The sequence below is a fragment of the Ranitomeya imitator genome, chromosome 10 (genome assembly GCF_032444005.1).
Source record: "Ranitomeya imitator isolate aRanImi1 chromosome 10, aRanImi1.pri, whole genome shotgun sequence".
NCBI classification, from domain to species: Eukaryota; Metazoa; Chordata; class Amphibia; order Anura; family Dendrobatidae; genus Ranitomeya; species Ranitomeya imitator.
The window spans coordinates 97,532,239-97,549,835 of NC_091291.1; the positions used below are offsets into that span (position 1 = coordinate 97,532,239).

Genomic DNA, 17,597 nt, shown 5'->3' on the forward strand with positions numbered 1-17,597 from the left:
GCTATATACGTTTTTCATGTTTGATGCTTCAGAGCAATGAAGTCTGGTTGCAAATGATGATATCTTATAACGGGGCTTTAAAGTCCAAGTTCCAGCATTATGTAATGAGCAGACAGCAGTGATCGGAGGGATGAGAGTCGTGCTGGAGGTAACATTACATTGCACTGTACAGGAGGACATGTCCGCTGCAGACAATAAAGGGTTTATTTTAGGAACCTGCAATCTATTTTCATCAGTGTCTGTCTTTGCATAAAGCCTGCGGTTTATCTACCTGACTATTCTTCCACTTGTTGTGATAATTAGAGGATAATGACGACGGGTCTCCAGTCTTTTCAGCAGAAGGTCGGCGCTTCCATTGTGAAGGCTGCAGATGCGGCACTATTTGTGTAACGTGTTCCTGACACTTTGTGGCATATGGTTATGCAAGACGAATAGAGGAGGGGGGGCATGGCTGGACCGCGATTAATTGCTAGTTGCTTTGATGAGAGAATGATTGAAAAGGAAATCGTGCTCAACAAGTAATGGGATTACATAGCAGCGGCTCCAAGTGTTGCCACAAGTGCACAAAAGACTGCGGCACTCAGAAGACTCGCCGTTCTCACTGATCTCCAGCCGCACTAATCAGCCCATTAGCGGAGACGATTCCAATAATTACTACTGTTACTCCTGCACTAACGGGAGAAATCACATGTCCAGCCATGAGCTAAAGCAGGCAACACACTGAAGACCGTCTACTTACTTGGCCAAAAGCTACCCCCATACATATGCACTTATAGCTGGGCGGGCAGGTGTTCCCAGGCAAATTGACAAAAGCACAACCTTCTCCTAATATGTTATCAGCGGAAAATTGAGATCTCACAATACATGTTATAAGGTCAGACTGTACTGATGGAATTGGTGGTGGGGGAGGGGTCTAATACTGGAGGTAACAAGGTGCTGAGGTAAGAAGGGGCTGCTCACACTGCTGTCCACCGTGTCTTATCTGATCTAATCACTGGATATACAAGGAAAGCTGCGGTAAGAAGAGGCTGCTCACACTGCTGTCCACCCCGTCTTATCTGATCTAATCACTGGATATACCAGGAAAGCTGCAGTAAGAAGAGGCTGCTCACACTGCTGTCCACCCTGTCAGTCCAACTGCTGAACGGTTGCGGTGCTGTCAGGGTTAGTATAGACCCCACGTCATGGTAAGTCCCACCCATTTACCCATCAAAGACCCCTGTCTTATCCCTGTGTCTTTGCATTCAGTTATTAGTTTTTTTGTCAATTTCTCAGTTTAGTTCCTTTTAAAGATTCTAAACAAGAGTTACAAATGAGTTAGCACAGCGTGTTAAACCTTTCCGGCGGCCATCAATGTACTGACATTTGCTGCGAGTTACAAATAAAACAGGACAAAAATCAATTTACAAGACTAACATTATAAAGCGCATGTATCTTTCAGCATCTGAACTAATTTAATACATAAAATAAGAAAAAAAGAAAAAATACTATATTCTACTAAATGTGTGTGTGTATTATATATGTAACAAAGAGGCGCGGGAATGTATCACATCTGAGGCATCCGAATAAAGGACTGCACTAATAATGAAAAAAATAAAATCATTCGGATGCTCTGCATGCGAGAATAATCCCGCATCTATAGACCTAGTAGCTGCCAGATTACTCAATAGTCATTGTAAAGTAAAAAAGGAAAATTCTTTTGCTAGAAAGACAAAATTATTTTTCTCTGCTCAGGTCATCTGCTTCTAGTTAAATGCTAATCTAGAGCTTTGCTTTTCTGAATTATTAGATGCTAGATTAAAGGAATGTCATCTACTTAGGTCTTTCTAAATATCACTCTACTGATATGTACAAAGTGTAGATTTTAATCCAATATTCGATTATCCAGAAACTCTGAAAATCTAAAGACCTGGAATATGGTGTAATTATATTATGAGTTTCTACCATGAAATAATCATCTCCTCTAGAAATCCCCTTCTCTTTTAAGCCTGTAAAGACCAGGCCAGTGTTCGTGTCGCCATATTTTGAAAGGCATAAGTTGTAGAACGGTAATGCTGATGTAGATGGCACAAGCTACTGAGCCCACTGACTGGCTGCAGCGGTCACTTGTGCTGATGTCATCACTGCAGACAGTCAAAAAAAAAAAAAAAGTCAGGGTACCGGCTGGAAAGCAGCACTAGACCTGGGGGCCAAGTATTAAAGTTTTTGCTATTTTCTACATCTTCAGGCCAATGTTGGAATATATGTGGATCCCAGACAAACCCTTTAATTTTATGGACAAATCTTAAGTGACAAGAGAAAAACGAGTCTGCTGCATTAACATTCTCCAAAATGTGCGTAAACCGACAGCAGTCTTACCTTATTCTGCAGAAAAACGACTTCACCTGGGTATATTCATAAACCGAAGCTGCAAAAGTGAAACACAGGTTACAATAAAGATATACATGGTCTAATAAACTAAGCACAATGAGCGTCAGAACCAAATCGGCCCTCCCCGGCCCTGCTGGTTCAGGGTCTACTGACAGCTTGCTTTCTGGGATGTGGGGTTTCCACAAACCCTGTGTAATAAGTGAAGGAGTCCATAGAGCGCAGGGACCAGCAGCACAGTCCCACACAGGTGATCGGTGCTGGCCAGAAAAAGGAGAACGGGTGCTCCATGCTGAAGCAGTGCTGCCGTGCCCCCTGCCAACCATCAGAGCGATGGCATGTATTACGCCCCATTCAGTCGTGGATAGAAAACGAAACCTATTGTAATCTATGGTGCTGTTCACTTTTTTTTTTTTTTGCAGACCATTTGCCCATGCAAAAAATCATGGAGAACTGTCAGTTTTTTTCCCCTGGCATCAGAGATAAAAATAAAAAAAAATGACCAACACACGTCTATGGGTCAGAGAAAATCTCCATTAGCACACAGATGGCATCAGTGGGTAGTTTGTGTGATTAAACATTGTTTTTTGCAATCTTTGTCATTTATTTTTCCATACGTGAAAAATACTGATGACACTGGAATCCAAAGCACTCTTATAATTTTTTTTTTTTTCACACACGCAAACAAACACTGACGACTGAATGAGGACTTAGTGAGACTAGACGGGAATACCCATTTAAAGTTAATCACTTATTACATTTAAAAAATAATTTAGTAATTGACAAGATATATGAATATTGGTGATACGATTTTATTTTGTATTATGCTAGTTACATGTAGCCACCACTAGGGGGAGCGCAAGGCACGTGTGTATAGTCTGTCTGCAGAGAGCTCCCCCTAGTGGTGGCTGTGGGAAGTCTCTATGACACTACAACAATATGATGCGGAACCAGTACAGCACCGAGCCCGATAGAAGTCACCTGCATCTATAGGTATGTCACCAACTATAATCTGACTTTCAGCGAGAAATTAAGAACTGAACAATGGGGACAAATCTAGTCTTAACTGAAATGATCCTTCCCAATACTGCGGTTGGTCCTTAATGGCTGCGTTTTGAGGTTCTTACCAGTTTCTGCTCCGATGTTCCACGGTAGAAGATTTGATTGTGTGGTGTGCTTGTAGAAGACGCTGACGTCCTGAGGGGCCAGAAGCTCCACGAAGCACGAGGAGTCCAGCAGCTTCTTCTTACAGTTCAGGATGTAGGCCGCCTGACTGGAGATGTACACCATCTTCCCAGAGGCCAGAGAAACCACGATGACAAAGGTGTCCTAGAAGAGAGGACGGGGGATAGAAGGTCTACGTCAGATGTGCTAATAGCGGCTGTAGACACGGGATGGCCATCTACAATATTTATATGTCTGACTTTCTGAGAAACCTGTGCGCAGGGTAAGCAATGTGATCTTTTATAAAATTTGAGAACTTTTACAAATACTGTGATACCAAATATGTTTTTTTGGGGGGATTCTAGGAGGTTCCTTTAGATTTTTTATTCATTTATTTATTTTTTAATTTACAGAATGGGAAATGAGGCGATTTAAGGGTTTCTGGTTTGTTTTTGCTTTAACAATTATTTAACTTTTTTTTTTTTTGCTTAAACCAATGTAAAACTATGTTCCATCAATATCTGGCATATGCACAGTGATAACGCCAGGAACATCTGTCGTATATATCAATATGTCAGATGGAGCCCAAAAGAGGCATGTATAAGCCAATGATCTGATGCTATAGTGTCTCCCAAAGTCTCCATACACAGAAGTATTGGGCACGGGGACTTACCGGTGGATGCTCCGACGTTATGGTCCCAAGATTTTCAATTGTATGTACATTTGTGTCCACTCTTGAGGTACCGCTGTCACTGAGGACTTGAAAAAATGCGCTGTTTGCTGAAAAGATATATATCATAAATATTATATATATTTTGTGTCAATTCCTAGCCAATCTTTAATGTAACACGACCAGATAAGACATTATTCCATCAACGGCAAAGAGAAAAAAATAAAAAAAAAAAAGCTCCTCTCACCTTGAACCTGTCGAACACACTTCAAAGCGTAGTTCAGCGCATCGAACGTATTGGGTTTGCTGTGGTTCAGCTTTTCGGCTGGCAGTCGCCGCTTCATCTCCTGCACCACGTTCATCAGCTCTTTGTGTGAACGGATCCGGTCCATTTGTTCACTGTAGGAGATGAATAAAACAAGCGTTGAACGATGATGCAAGGCTAAAGCTGTGTAAAATCTGCATCTATAACATGTGGCTTTTGTTGCAGATTTCACCTGATGCATCGCAAACAATAAATGAAGTTCCCAGTGTGAATTTACCTCTCTGCATAGAAATATTAGGCGGTAATTACCTGTTATTGCTGCTGCCGATGGATTTGCTCAGTCTCCGGAAGTTGCAGCTTGATCTCCTGTTGGATTCATGCACATTGGAATCTGTTCCGCTAGACTCGTGGCCATTGCAGTCATTTCCACTGGATTCGTTGCTGTTGGAGTTCATCTCCATGTCCTCGTGGTGCTCGGAGCTGTGCTCCTCTGAAGTTTCACAGTTAAAAGTCTTTTCGGGAGGGCTTCCCTCCTCCGTTCTAGTGGCTGTAGACCAGGCCTCATTTGGGATCAAGTCCTCACTTTGGGCCTCTGTGCTCATGATGACGATCTGGAATAATACTGCTCAGGTTTATATATGCGCCTCTAACCTCCGGTATAAGATGGGTAGAACAAAACAATTCAGAGGAGATTTCCAAGTTTGTGGCATTTGTGGTTCTCCTGTGGTTATCTAAGCAGCTTCTGAAGAACGAAGTCCGGAATGTATTATAAGCTTCCTATATGGAAACAAAAGAAAAATCAAACTGAATTACTTCAATACACAAGTAAATATCTATGATATGTATTTTTTTGTTTATCTACCTGAAGTGCTTACCCCCACTGCAGCAGTCTGGACCACTCCTCCCCCCCACCCCCCCGCTGCGGCAGTCTGGATTCTCCCCCCCCCCCCATCCCCCGCAGCGGCAGTCTGGATTCCCCCCCCCCCCCCCCGCAGCGGCAGTCCGGCTCCCCCCCCCCCCCCGCAGCGGCAGTCTCGCCATGTAGTCTGGGGCACCCCCCCTGCAGCCTGACCATGGCTGATCTTACTGCAGTAGCCACAAAAACTAAAAGACTAACCACACCACAGATGAAGCATCCAGGAGCAGGCTACCATCGCCTATAGCTGATGCCCACGCTGCCTACTCAGAACCATTATGTAAGGCTGGCTTCACACTAAGGGAGGGCTGCAGATGGCAGCGTACTTCCTCCCTTCTTCCTCCATGAAACCCTGCCTACGCTTCGCCTACTACTCCTGGCATGCTGCGGTGCCCTGCGTACTTATCTTTAACATTGGGTACGCAGGCCATGCAAATGTATGCGGATGCCTCCACATGCGCCGTTTTGACGCTGCGCCGACCGCAACAAGTTGCATTCAGCGCAGCGTCAAAACATTTGCATTTTGTTAGGGTTGGTGCAGCGTCAAAACGGTTTCATGGAGGAAGAAGGGAGGAAGTACGCTGCCATCCACAGCCCTCCCGTACACAAGGGTGAAACCAGCCTAAGCCAGCGAATTCTAATGATGACCAGGAAACCATTAAATGGCAGTGAGCTAAAGGGAATCACACCATTAGCAAACACTGATGTACTGTAGATTGCAAAGCGATGAGACGTGATCACCTCCATCATCATCTTCATTACACTGAATCATGGACGGTGCACAGCTGTCAGCCGGCCGCCCACGTGGTGGCGACACCGGGTGCTTTCAGGTAACTATGTGACAACATTATGTAACTTCACCCTACATGCAGATACAACATACAACTTGGAAAACTAGGTTAGGGCAATCAGCCAAACGCATTTATCATTTCATGGAACGTCTTCGAAATTATTTTAATGGCTCCGGCAATTAGCACACTTGGAACATTACTTCTTCAGAAAAGTGAAGTGCACAAACAAACCGAACACTCGTTACATCTATGACCAGCATGAAAGGTGTCATCACCTTTGGAACCATTTTTTAACGCTTTAAAAAAAAAAAAAAAAAGAAGAAAAAAAAAAAAAATCGGGAAACTTTACTGCTACTGACTAGAGCGGAGCGGTGTTCCAATGTCTGACCTCTAATGCCCAAAACTCTCCTGCCGATTTCTTTCATAAAGTCAATTTTATGAGCACCGCGGCCCTCGTCATCCCTGCAGCCGTCCTGTGACGTTAATGTACAAAAGGAAAAAAAAAAAAAGACTCCGATACAAAAAAAGGTAATGATTGTAATTAGGTTATTAGGCGGCAAAAAGGGAACTCAATGCATCCGGTCTTCAAGCCCCCTTATGTTTAACCAGCAATTTAAGGTAATTTCTAACTCTACGTAAGCAGCACTTCCCCACGTATGTGTTTTTGTTGACGGCAGGCCACAAGGGAAGAGTTGGGTCAATTATTACATTTGTTTAGGAAATAACAATTCTGTAAAAATAAAACTTTTCATCCTAGGGAGTCTTTCCGGGGACGCCATGACTCTCTCTTGTGGCGAGGTTATATTTATCTGCTGTAAAGCAGCCAGCGATGTAATAATCAGCACGTCGTGTACAGTCTGGCGACACACCTACTGGCTGAACATACTGTACGCTGGGAGTGCCGCGCCACGTGAGGCTGTACTCAACGATCTGATCAGGAAGTTCAGACGCTACAGAGAACGTAGTAAACAAGGTACTGTACTTCCGAAGTTCTTACTAAAGGGTCAAACAATAGATGGCTGCCGGGCGAATGATCGTATGGCCGGCAGCTCCTCTCTAGGACTTGTCAATAACTATGAGCACTCGGGGCTTCTATGGGAGACACGCTGAGCGTCGGCTTATTGCACCAAGAGCAAAAGGATAAGAAGACAACATCGGAGGCTGCGCTGTACAGCGTATTCTGACTCCTTCCTACCATAGTCTGCATAAACTGTGAGCAATTTATGCTCATGACTCCATCCTTGCCAAACTGGACCTCCTTCCTGTGTCCACCTTAGGCAGGTACTAGTCACCAAAATCTGGGAACACCCCATATGTTCTGCTGTCTCCGAGATGCTCTAAGTCCTTTAACTATTGCAATTCGTCCCATGTCTAGATTACTCAGATCCCTTCACTTGCTCATTTAAAAATAAATACCGTAAATAAAGTAAGCCCTTGCACAAAATGTAATCGGCAACATTAAACCCTCAGCCCGGCGCGATGGCCGATGAGCATTATTATACACATTTGGGAGGCCATTGACCAGTGTAACTGAGCGGAATATCGGCCAGGTGGGCAGCCGCACCGCCTGATCTCAACCTCACGCTACACTTGAGCTTATACGTGGGATGGATGACCCTTTGTTATAATGGTGCAAGTTAGAACTTGCCCCCTGCCTTGGAGCTTAGAGTCCATGTTAAAGATGATGTCCAGTTTTGAAGACGTATTTTTCATATAAACCATCTAGGAAGTAGATTAGATTAGAGGAGAATGGATTGTTCAAGATCCTCATCTGAGTCCATAAGGAACATCAAGTGTAATGCCAAACTATCCCCTGTGGTGGCGCTGTAATGACATTAAACTACCAGGGTTCCCCACACAAAAAAAAAAAACACATGGGCTACTTGCATAGCGAACAAGTCTGTAGAAACCTGTTCACACCACCAAGAAACCTGAAGACACAAAAAGAGCACAGCGAGGTCAAAAATACTCTGTTGTAAAGAAGTCACAGTAAATGAGCAAGTGCTAGTCAAAAAATGAAAAAAATACAGGGTATTTAGTTAATAAGTTTTTTTTGCAAAAAAAAAAAATGTATATTAAGCTGCTCCACCAATCGTCAAGGTATACCCATAATAGAGCAGTCCTATCTAATGTATATAATCCCTATCTGATGTATTAAAAACCTGATCATCTGTATAGTACCTGTGTGAACAGGGTTCAGAGAGAAAATATCCATGTGGACATCCAGGGTGGAACAGCTCCAGTGCAAATGACCCACAGAGGAGTGGTGAACTCCCCAGTCTTGTAGAAACAAGAGAACAATTATAGAACCAAAAACACATGGGCTACTTGCACAGTGAACAAGTCTGTAGAAACCTGTTCACACCACCAAGAATCCTGAAGACACAAAAAGAGCACAGCGAGGTCAAAAATACTCTGTTGTAAAGAAGTCACAGTAAATGAGCAAGTGCTAGTCAAAAAATGAAAAAACCCACACAACAGCAGTCCACTCAGGGTGCAAGATGAGGGACCCTTTCTGAGGAGCCCATTAACAAGGATCATTCCAGCAATTAAACACTAAGTATAGAACCACTTTGACAAGAGAAGGACCTCATACCAAAGCCTTGTCAGAGGGCATCTGATTGCACACAAGGACTGTAGTACACCCCACCATTTAACCAAACACTACAACTCGCAGCATTCCCTTACAACCACAAGCTGAGAGTTGTAGTCTTGCATCAACAACTACAGACAACTCATTGTATTTCCTGCATGAGAGGTGACCTCTGCCACAGTGTGACTAGTTTATGGCCAGACCCCATGTGTGCCAGCCACGTGCCCCGCTCCCTGTTCTGTAACTTATCTTAGCAGAATATTTGTAGGACGGGCGAGAGAACACACACATCTGAACATAATGTTCAATGCCACATGTGTAGTAAGTGCAACATTACATAACTCCAGGCTGGGACAGAAAGTTGGCATTGAGTCAGACGCCACAGTGAACGGCTGCCAGGTTAAAGGGAAGCGATGCTGCACAGACTGTACTCTGCGGATAGTAAATAACCCGCCTCCAGGAAACCGCTGGCCAGAAAAGGACTACCGAGGAGGGCTCACGTGTAACATGCACAGCACAAACTGTACCCCCTCCATTATGTGGGGCTTTCCTCAGTTATGGCGGACTACGGCACTTTGGTGCAAAAAGAAAAGTCCACAAATCACTAAATGATGAGAAGTCTGAACTCTCCTACTGGTAAATGAGGCAGATCATGGGACCATGTTGCCTGCATCATCCAGACCTGCTCCTTCTACTGGCAATACTCTGCAGGTGGATACAGTACTTGTCACTTATATTGTGGGGTGATGCGGGAGATTTAAGCTTTTGAATACCAAAGTGCATGTCACTTCTCCGAAACAGATCCTGATGGAATCCACTCCAAAATAGTCACTGTCCAATCAATTAGCTGGATAGAAAGATCCAGAAAAACAACCTCTTTGAAAACTACTTAAGAAAAAGAAAGACTCCTCTTCCAAAAATGACCCGTAAAATTGAGCATTTATGAAGTTGTTTAAAAAAACAAACTTGTTTTTGAACGCCTAAAAAACAAAAAAAACCTCCTTGTGGAATAGAAAACCACAGACTAAAAAACAGCTCTCCCCGATATCCTGCAGAACTTCACCAACTGGAGACAGGGAATGCAGGATTACAGTACAGACAGCAGAGCCTTACGTTGAAGGTCAACCTTCAATGACAGCAGCAAAAATCTTGAAAACTACAAAAAAAAAAAAAAAGGTAGTACAAAAAAAAATAAATAAAAAAAAATGCTCTAATGTAAAATTTTAGAATTTATCAAACCTCTTCAATCCATGCCGATCTTTACAATGAGAGGACCACAGCGCTAATTTAGTACCTTCGTTATTCTCATTTGCATGGCGATGACCGCATCTTATGGGTGGATATTGCACTAAATCAGAATTGGTGACACTCCGTTTTTAACATCGAGGGTTCCAAAGTTCTGACCCCACAATTATCAGCAATTCCTCCAGGTACTCCACATAGCCATAGGTTTATAGGATTCCGGGGACATCAGCCATGCAGGACAGCACCGCAATCCCATGCCCCTCAGGGAACTGCTGCAGTCCAATGTCAGTGTGCTCCATGTAAAGCTCCCCGAAATAAGTAGGTGCTAAATAAACAGAGCCGATATCCAAGAGCGCAGTGTTCATCTCTGCTCATAGACTACAAATGCCAAAAGTGGAGTCGCTGGAGACACATAAGAAGTCAGGGTGGCGAAATTAAAGTGTCGTTCTGGCATTTAACTAGAGGAGGAATAGTTAGAGTTAGTCCTAAGAGCTTACCACTAGGAAACGTCATCTGAGCCCGGGTGAGGGAAGCACTGTGGCATCTCTCCAAACTCTGCACAGGGTATTTAAAAGGGAGGTGGATCCGAAGGGTGTCCGCCCAGCGAGGAAGGGTGTGATTAGGATGGAAGAACATGCTCTTCTAAGAGACACGCTGCAGGTACACGGCCCACACTGGCCTCATTACACAACAAACACACCCGCTCCCAGGGCGGGCACAGAAAGGGTGTCGCCTACTGAGCCACCTGGGCACAGGACATTCATATCAATGAACTATAAAGTGGAATTTCCTGCCACACACTAGAACGGACTGACCCACATAAAGGAGGCTCCCATAAAAATGACACATTGGGGCCATGTTCCAACCACACAATAGCAATCTGCTCTGATATTGCTGCAGGTTTTGTTTTTTAGTTTTTTACTGAATCCCTTTTTTGGTGCAGATTTAAACTCTGCATTTAATGTTTTTTTTTTTCTTAAGTGCAGAACTGCGGGGATTCAGAAAGGAAAAGCTGCTATAGGGGGCTTTGAAAAAAGGCCCCCGCTAGGGGTCCTATCCAGTGTCTGCTGCCTCTAAACTCGTAGTATTTGATCCTAATCATGATTCTCGCTTTAATTACTAAGAAAAAAAAAAAAAGACACTTGAGATAAACTGCACCAATCACCAATGCTATGTGCAATCAGAAAGTATTAAGGCTATGTTCACACATTGCTTTTTTTTAGTGCAGGCAAAATATGCTCTCTTGGCAGTGAAGAACCTGCTTGAAAGAAAAAAAAAAAAAAGGTTTTGTTGTGTTTTTGTTACTTATTTGGATGTGTTTTTTGTGCAGATTTGGTGTCATTTGTCTACTGTACATGTTTTATAAAGTTAGTTTTATTCCCCCAAAAAAGTTTGGTTTTTTTTGCAGCGTTTTTTGCACTTCCTAGATGCTTTCTATGATGAAAAACCGCTGTAAAAACAGGAAAGATATATATCTTGATACCGTGTTAGCCAGTGAAAACAGTTTTCCAATTCAGTCAGAAAAAAATCAAACAGTATGCATGACATTTCTGAAATAATATAGCTTTTGATGGTACTGTAAAAAGCAGCATTACATTTGCATTAAAAAAAAACGGCAAAAAACAAAGTGTGAACATAGCCTTAGACGAAGGGTCAAATTCATCAAAGTGTTTTATGCCAGTTTTCCAGAGTAAAACACTTTCAAAAGTCGCACCATTTTTGGGCAACGCAAAATCTACTTAGTTGTTCATAACAGGACTTTTTTGTGTGTTTGATGGTGGAGAGAAAAAAAAAAAATCAGCTTCAAACGAGGCAGTGTCAAATCAAAAGACTGCAAAGGGGCAAAAAAAAGCCTTCAAATCCTCTAAAGAAAAGAAGAAAAAAAAAAAAGGCATTTCCTGAAACGGTTTTCAATAGGAAAACTCATCACTTTAGGTCATTTTCACATGTTCAGTAATGATCAGTTAGAATGGATCCAGCAGAAATCTGCAGACGACAACGCTTGCCCCATTAATGGATCCCTTGCACATTGACGCTAACGGATCATTATCAGAATTGCAGATACTCTGCCTGCAAAATATAACTGGGAAATTGCTCCAGACTCTAGTAGAGGTTTGACATTGAACTGAAAAAAAAAAATAAAAACACAGATTAATCTGTCAAACACCAATCCAAAACAAGCTATATCTCAGCTGCCATCGGGAGCCACTGATGCCCCATGAAAGGGTCTCTAATATTATGGAATTGCCCTTTATGCAGTTCCACATTACTCAGGGGAGGGCTCAAAATAAAACATCAGAATTGTGACGGGATGACAAGCACTGAATTGTCTGTACATGTCCCTGCTTAATTGTAAAGTGCTGCAGAATATGTTGGTGCTATATAGTAAATAAAAGTATTACTGAAGGCTCCACGTAATGGAGGTGCAAGAGATGTTACAAATGCATCCATGATATGACGGCCTGAAACGCGCCTGAGTTTCTCTTCTGCCATATCACATTACACTGGGGTCAGGAATAATCAGACTTTTGCCGGATTAGATGTATTTCTATGTATCTGGACACCATATCCATGTGGAATCACACACCTGAATAGACCATGCACTCTGTTCTGGAACCACAGAAAGGAGGGATCGTTCTGCAAAGTCTGCAGCCCACAAAATAATAGGATTTAGTAAACCTCCGCCAGGTCAATGGCGGACAGAGGGTTTTTCTGTAAGAGCTGGGACTCTGCAGGCGCTGCTGCTGGTGGAGGCATGTGCAGAGCATCTCAGAAAAGCATGTCTGCTTCACGTGAATCCCCCAGCCTGAGAGCAGCCAATCAGGGAAGGACCAATGGAGAGACCAGGCTGAGCCCGGCCGCTCTCATTGGCTCTGCCCCAAGTGTCAATCTCCTGCATGTGTCTGATGCAGAGCTGCAATGATGAGGATCATCCTCATCCCTGAAAATTCTAGAAGATTCAGCAGAACACCCATGCCCACCTATACATAGCCAAATAATACCCCCATTGGATTTTCATGCATCATAACAATACAATGAGGCAGCAATCTGCATCTGATAATGCCCTAGCTGTAGTGGCACAACAACTCCCAGCATGCTCTGACAGCGCACCAGATAACGCCTTTAGCAATGCCTTCAGAAAGTAAATGACATCTTGTGACTCTCCGGCTGCTGTGCAACTACAACTCTCAGCATGCACTGACATTCCCCACCAACTCAGTCTACCAAGCTTCCCTTTATAAGCAATACAATTACGGCTCAGCAACCTGTTGACTGCCAACTGCTGTGTAACTACAACTCCCAACATGCTTTGCTGCTTTTACATTCCTCAGCAACTTTGCCCACTGAGTCAGAAATGCAATCACTGGTTCTATAGTTATTGTAGAACTACAACTCTCAGCAGAGTTACAAATCAAATCATCACTTTTTTTTTGCTAGCAAAATGAATATTATCAATGGACGAGCGACATACATTCCAGTGCAATGATGGGCAACGTAAAGTTATTCAGTTGCCTGGGATCTACAACTCCCACCATGCTCTAACAGGCTGCAGTTGCTGGAGCGTGCTGGGAGTTGTAGTTTCCCAGCAGCTAGCGCAGCTTGCAGGTCCTTGCTGTAAGGACATAGCTGAGCACCAGCGAGCACAGGCAGTGAGGCAGGAGGTCAGGTGTCACCTCCACATGATGCTGTCACCGGTTCCTCGGCCTCCGACATTCTAAGGACCTAAGGGATCAATCAACAATGGGAAAGAAATAATCCGCCAATCCTACAAAATCCCTGCAAACAATGGCACCGGGAAATATAGGGAGCAGTGGGCACAACCCCCACGAGCTGTCAGCACCCAACAATGTGCAGCAGAACGGAACAACTACAACTCCCAGCAAACAGCAAAATCTGCAGGACCTCAGGAACAGGGGCTCCCAGCACCCACTTCACACTAGCACCTCATTTACTGCATATTTTCAAAATTGACCAAAAGTCACAGATTTCTAGAGGTGAAATAACCAAGTAGATGACAGCGTTGTCATAAGGGGGCACAGTGGTGGACAGACAGAAGAGGGCCCCTGTACAGGAACAATACGCGGGCCCCTCTGTGTCTGGGACAGACGCTGCCTGCTGAGTGTGGAGGTTGTACTGGCCCCTTAGCTCTTGGGCCCGAGTGCGGCTGCACCTATGGCATGTCCACCCCTGCGGGGGCATCCTCCCCCATATACAGACAATGGCCACATACACGGCCTGCAAGGATCAGCGCTGGTGTTGTCTTCTACCAATGTCAATGTGGAGATTTGTAATGCAATGTTGGCATCTTGGCAGAGAAGTGGCCTGTCCTGGTGACTAACCGGGTCTAAAGAGGACTAACACCATGATAAATGTCTAGGCTAGTAAACTGCAGGGGGAAAGGAGCCTTGATTAGTCGGCACTGCCAGGCACAAAGGGTATATATATCTTATGTGTACTGTATATATAGGTAAAATTATATGTATTGCATATACTAATATATATATATATATATATATATATATATAATATATATATATATATATATAATATATATATATATATATATATATATATAATATATATATATATATAATATATATATATATATATATATAATATATATATATATATAATATATATATATATTATATATATATATATATTATATATATATATATATATATATATATTATATATATATATATATATACACACACACACACACACACACGTATATATGATGTACACGCAATACATGTATACAGTGCATATAAATTAGATATCTGTGTGTTACACGGTATACACAAATTTATACAATAGGCTTATACATATGGAAATATATATATATATAACATATAGTAGATGCAAACAATTAGACAAATATATTATATACACAGTGCACGGATACAGACACATAGTAGACATATACAAATAAACACACATAGTAGATGCAAACAATTACACATACAGATATATTACATACATAGCACACCCATACATACAGTATATACACACAGTAGGCAATTACAGATATAAACACATAGATGCAAACAATTAGACATACCATATATACATATAGATATGCACAGTGTACACACGTATACACCATACACACAGTACAGACATATACCTATGCACTGCACACACGTATGTATGTATGTATACATATGTATGTCTGTACTGTGTATATGGTGCATATATTATATATATATATATATATATATATATATATATATATATACACACACAGTAGAGACAATATAGATATGCGGTGTATACATACACACAGTACAGACATTCATATGCACAGTGTATACACACACCATATACACAGTACAGCCATATGTACATATAGATATGCACAGTACACACACACATATATATACATATACACACCATATACACAGTACAGCCATATGTACATATAGATATGCACAGTACACACACATATATATATACATATACACACCATATACACAGTACAGCCATATATACACCATACTTTCTGTAGACGGACACCATTGCCCAGAGCCACAGCACTTACCAGGCGGCAGCTCCCAGGACCCTCGTGTTGTATCCTAGGCCTCCACACCAGGCCCTAGCAGCACAGTCCGGGTGCTCCCGGTCGGGTGGCGCAGTCGCTCAGCTCGGCAGCGCACAGCTCTGTGTCCGGCGCCCGCTTCTTCACACTCCGCTCCCCTTCTGACTCCCCATGTTCTCACACACACAACACACATTCACCGTGCAACGTGACAAGACCACACCCTCCTCTTCACCATTGGCTGCACATTCCAGCACGCCTATTCTCATTGGTCGGTGGTGACAGAGGGGGCCGGGTTTCCAGCCGACCATTGGTGCTCTTTCCGGGACACGATAGCCTGTCACCTGTCTAGGCACGTTACAAGAACAGCCGAGGAGCTGAGCACTGGGGGCGTGTCGCTTCCTCGCCCCGCCCCGTCCCGCCCCCGCCCCTTGCAGTAGAGGGCCCGCCCCGGCCGCGGGGAGGACAGTCAGCTGCAGGCGGTGCGGGCGCTCTGTGTTCCCCGCTGTCACACGGTCATTTCTGCTTTACCGCACAGATTACGGTTATGTTCACACACTGATTTTTCAGGCTGACAAATCCTTTTTGATTATTTTTTTCTTTCCTGATAAACTTTTCCTCAGGAAAGTCTTCCTATTCATTTTATGGGAAATCCACTTTTCTGTTCATGAGGAGATTCTCGGCATTTTTCCTTATTTCAGGTTTTGAAAAACACTTAACGGAAAAAAAAAAGTGCAGGAAAGGAAACGTCTCCAAACTACACACCGCCCAATCAAAAGGCTGCAAAAAAAAAAAAAAACAGGAAAATAAAAACAAAAACAAAAAAATCCCCAAAACAAGAGCCTTCCCTGCAGCAATTTCTGTTGGAAAAGCTTGTGAAAAAAAATGCTGCGTGAAAACAGCCCGAGGGACTAATTCACACACGGCGTTTCTGCTGCATTCTATTTTTAGGGGTTTTTTTTGTTTGTTTTTAATGTGGAAAAAATGCAGAGTTACACAGTAACAACAGAAGGAATATGATTTCTAAAACCTCATTTTTTTTCTTGATTTTTTAATATTTTTATTGACATTTTTATAATAGAAACATTAATAAAAAAAAGGACTAATACAGAGATAAGGAAAGTGAGGAGATAACAATGGGAAGAAACACCTGTTAAGGTACCGCACTGGGTTCCCATTGCGTTATGGGACCGCGTTTAACGGACAGCGTTGCACGGCGAAATTAACGCCGTGCAACGCGTCCGTTAACGCGCCCATTGAAGGCAATGGGAACGCGCTTCACTAGCGCGTGCCATGTTCGGCACGCGCTAGCGACGCGCCGGTGATTCCTGGCGCGCCGCGGACGCTGCTTGCAGCGTCCGAGGCACGCCCGCGGTCCGTTCCCCGCTCTCGCAGATCGGGGATCTGCGAGAGCGGGGACGTTACCGCGACCCCGACCGCAGCCCCATAGAAAACATTGTGTTAGCGCAATCCGCTAGCGCTAAACGGATTGCACTAACGCAATGTGACCCTAGCCCTACGACCCTAGCGACGCTGCAGCGATACCGACAACGATCCGGATCGCGCAGGGCCGCGCTTAGTAACCCGATGTTTACCCTGGTTACCATCGTTAAAGTAAAAAAACAACCACTACATACTTACCTACTGCTGTCTGTCCCCGGCGCTCTGCTTCTCTGCACTCCTCCTGTACTGTCTGTGTAAGCACAGCGGCCGGAAAGCAGAGCGGTGACGTCACCGCTCTGCTTTCCGGCTGCCCGGCGCTCACAGCCAGAGCAGAGAAGCAGAGCGCCGGGGACAGACAGCGGTAGGTAAGTATGTAGTGGTTGTTTTTTTACTTTAACAATGGTAACCAGGGTAAACATCGGGTTACTAAGCGCGGCCCTGCGCTTAGTAACCTGATGTTTACCCTGGTTACCAGCGAAGACATCGCTGAATCGGCGTCACACACGCCGATCCAGCGATGTCAGCGGGAGAGCCAGCGACGAAATAAAGTCCTGGCCTTTCTGCCCCGACCAGCGATATCACAGCAGGGGCCTGATCGCTG

General features: G+C 43.6%; 1 protein-coding gene across 6 annotated transcripts in view; it reads right to left on the bottom strand.

Moving 5' to 3' along the window:
- PER3 (period circadian regulator 3) overlaps positions 1 to 15,756 on the bottom strand; it is a 41,405-nt gene extending 25,649 nt beyond the window's left edge. For 5 of the 6 annotated variants that reach the window (XR_011315544.1, XR_011315545.1, XM_069742392.1 and 2 more), the window contains exons 1-6: positions 15,557 to 15,756; positions 4,776 to 5,243; positions 4,449 to 4,600; positions 4,205 to 4,311; positions 3,495 to 3,696; positions 2,359 to 2,407 (exon numbers count right to left, since the gene is read on the bottom strand). Coding sequence is in view for 4 of the 6 variants with exons in the window: in XM_069742392.1 (XP_069598493.1) it covers positions 2,359 to 2,407; positions 3,495 to 3,696; positions 4,205 to 4,311; positions 4,449 to 4,600; positions 4,776 to 5,068 (803 nt within the window). In the remaining 2 variants the exon portion in view is untranslated. Of the gene's footprint in view, positions 1 to 2,358; positions 2,408 to 3,494; positions 3,697 to 4,204; positions 4,312 to 4,448; positions 4,601 to 4,775; positions 5,244 to 10,508; positions 10,554 to 15,556 lie in introns of those variants that run through there. The other variant, XM_069742394.1, reaches the window with a different exon arrangement.
- Between the last annotated feature and the right edge of the window lie 1,841 nt (positions 15,757 to 17,597).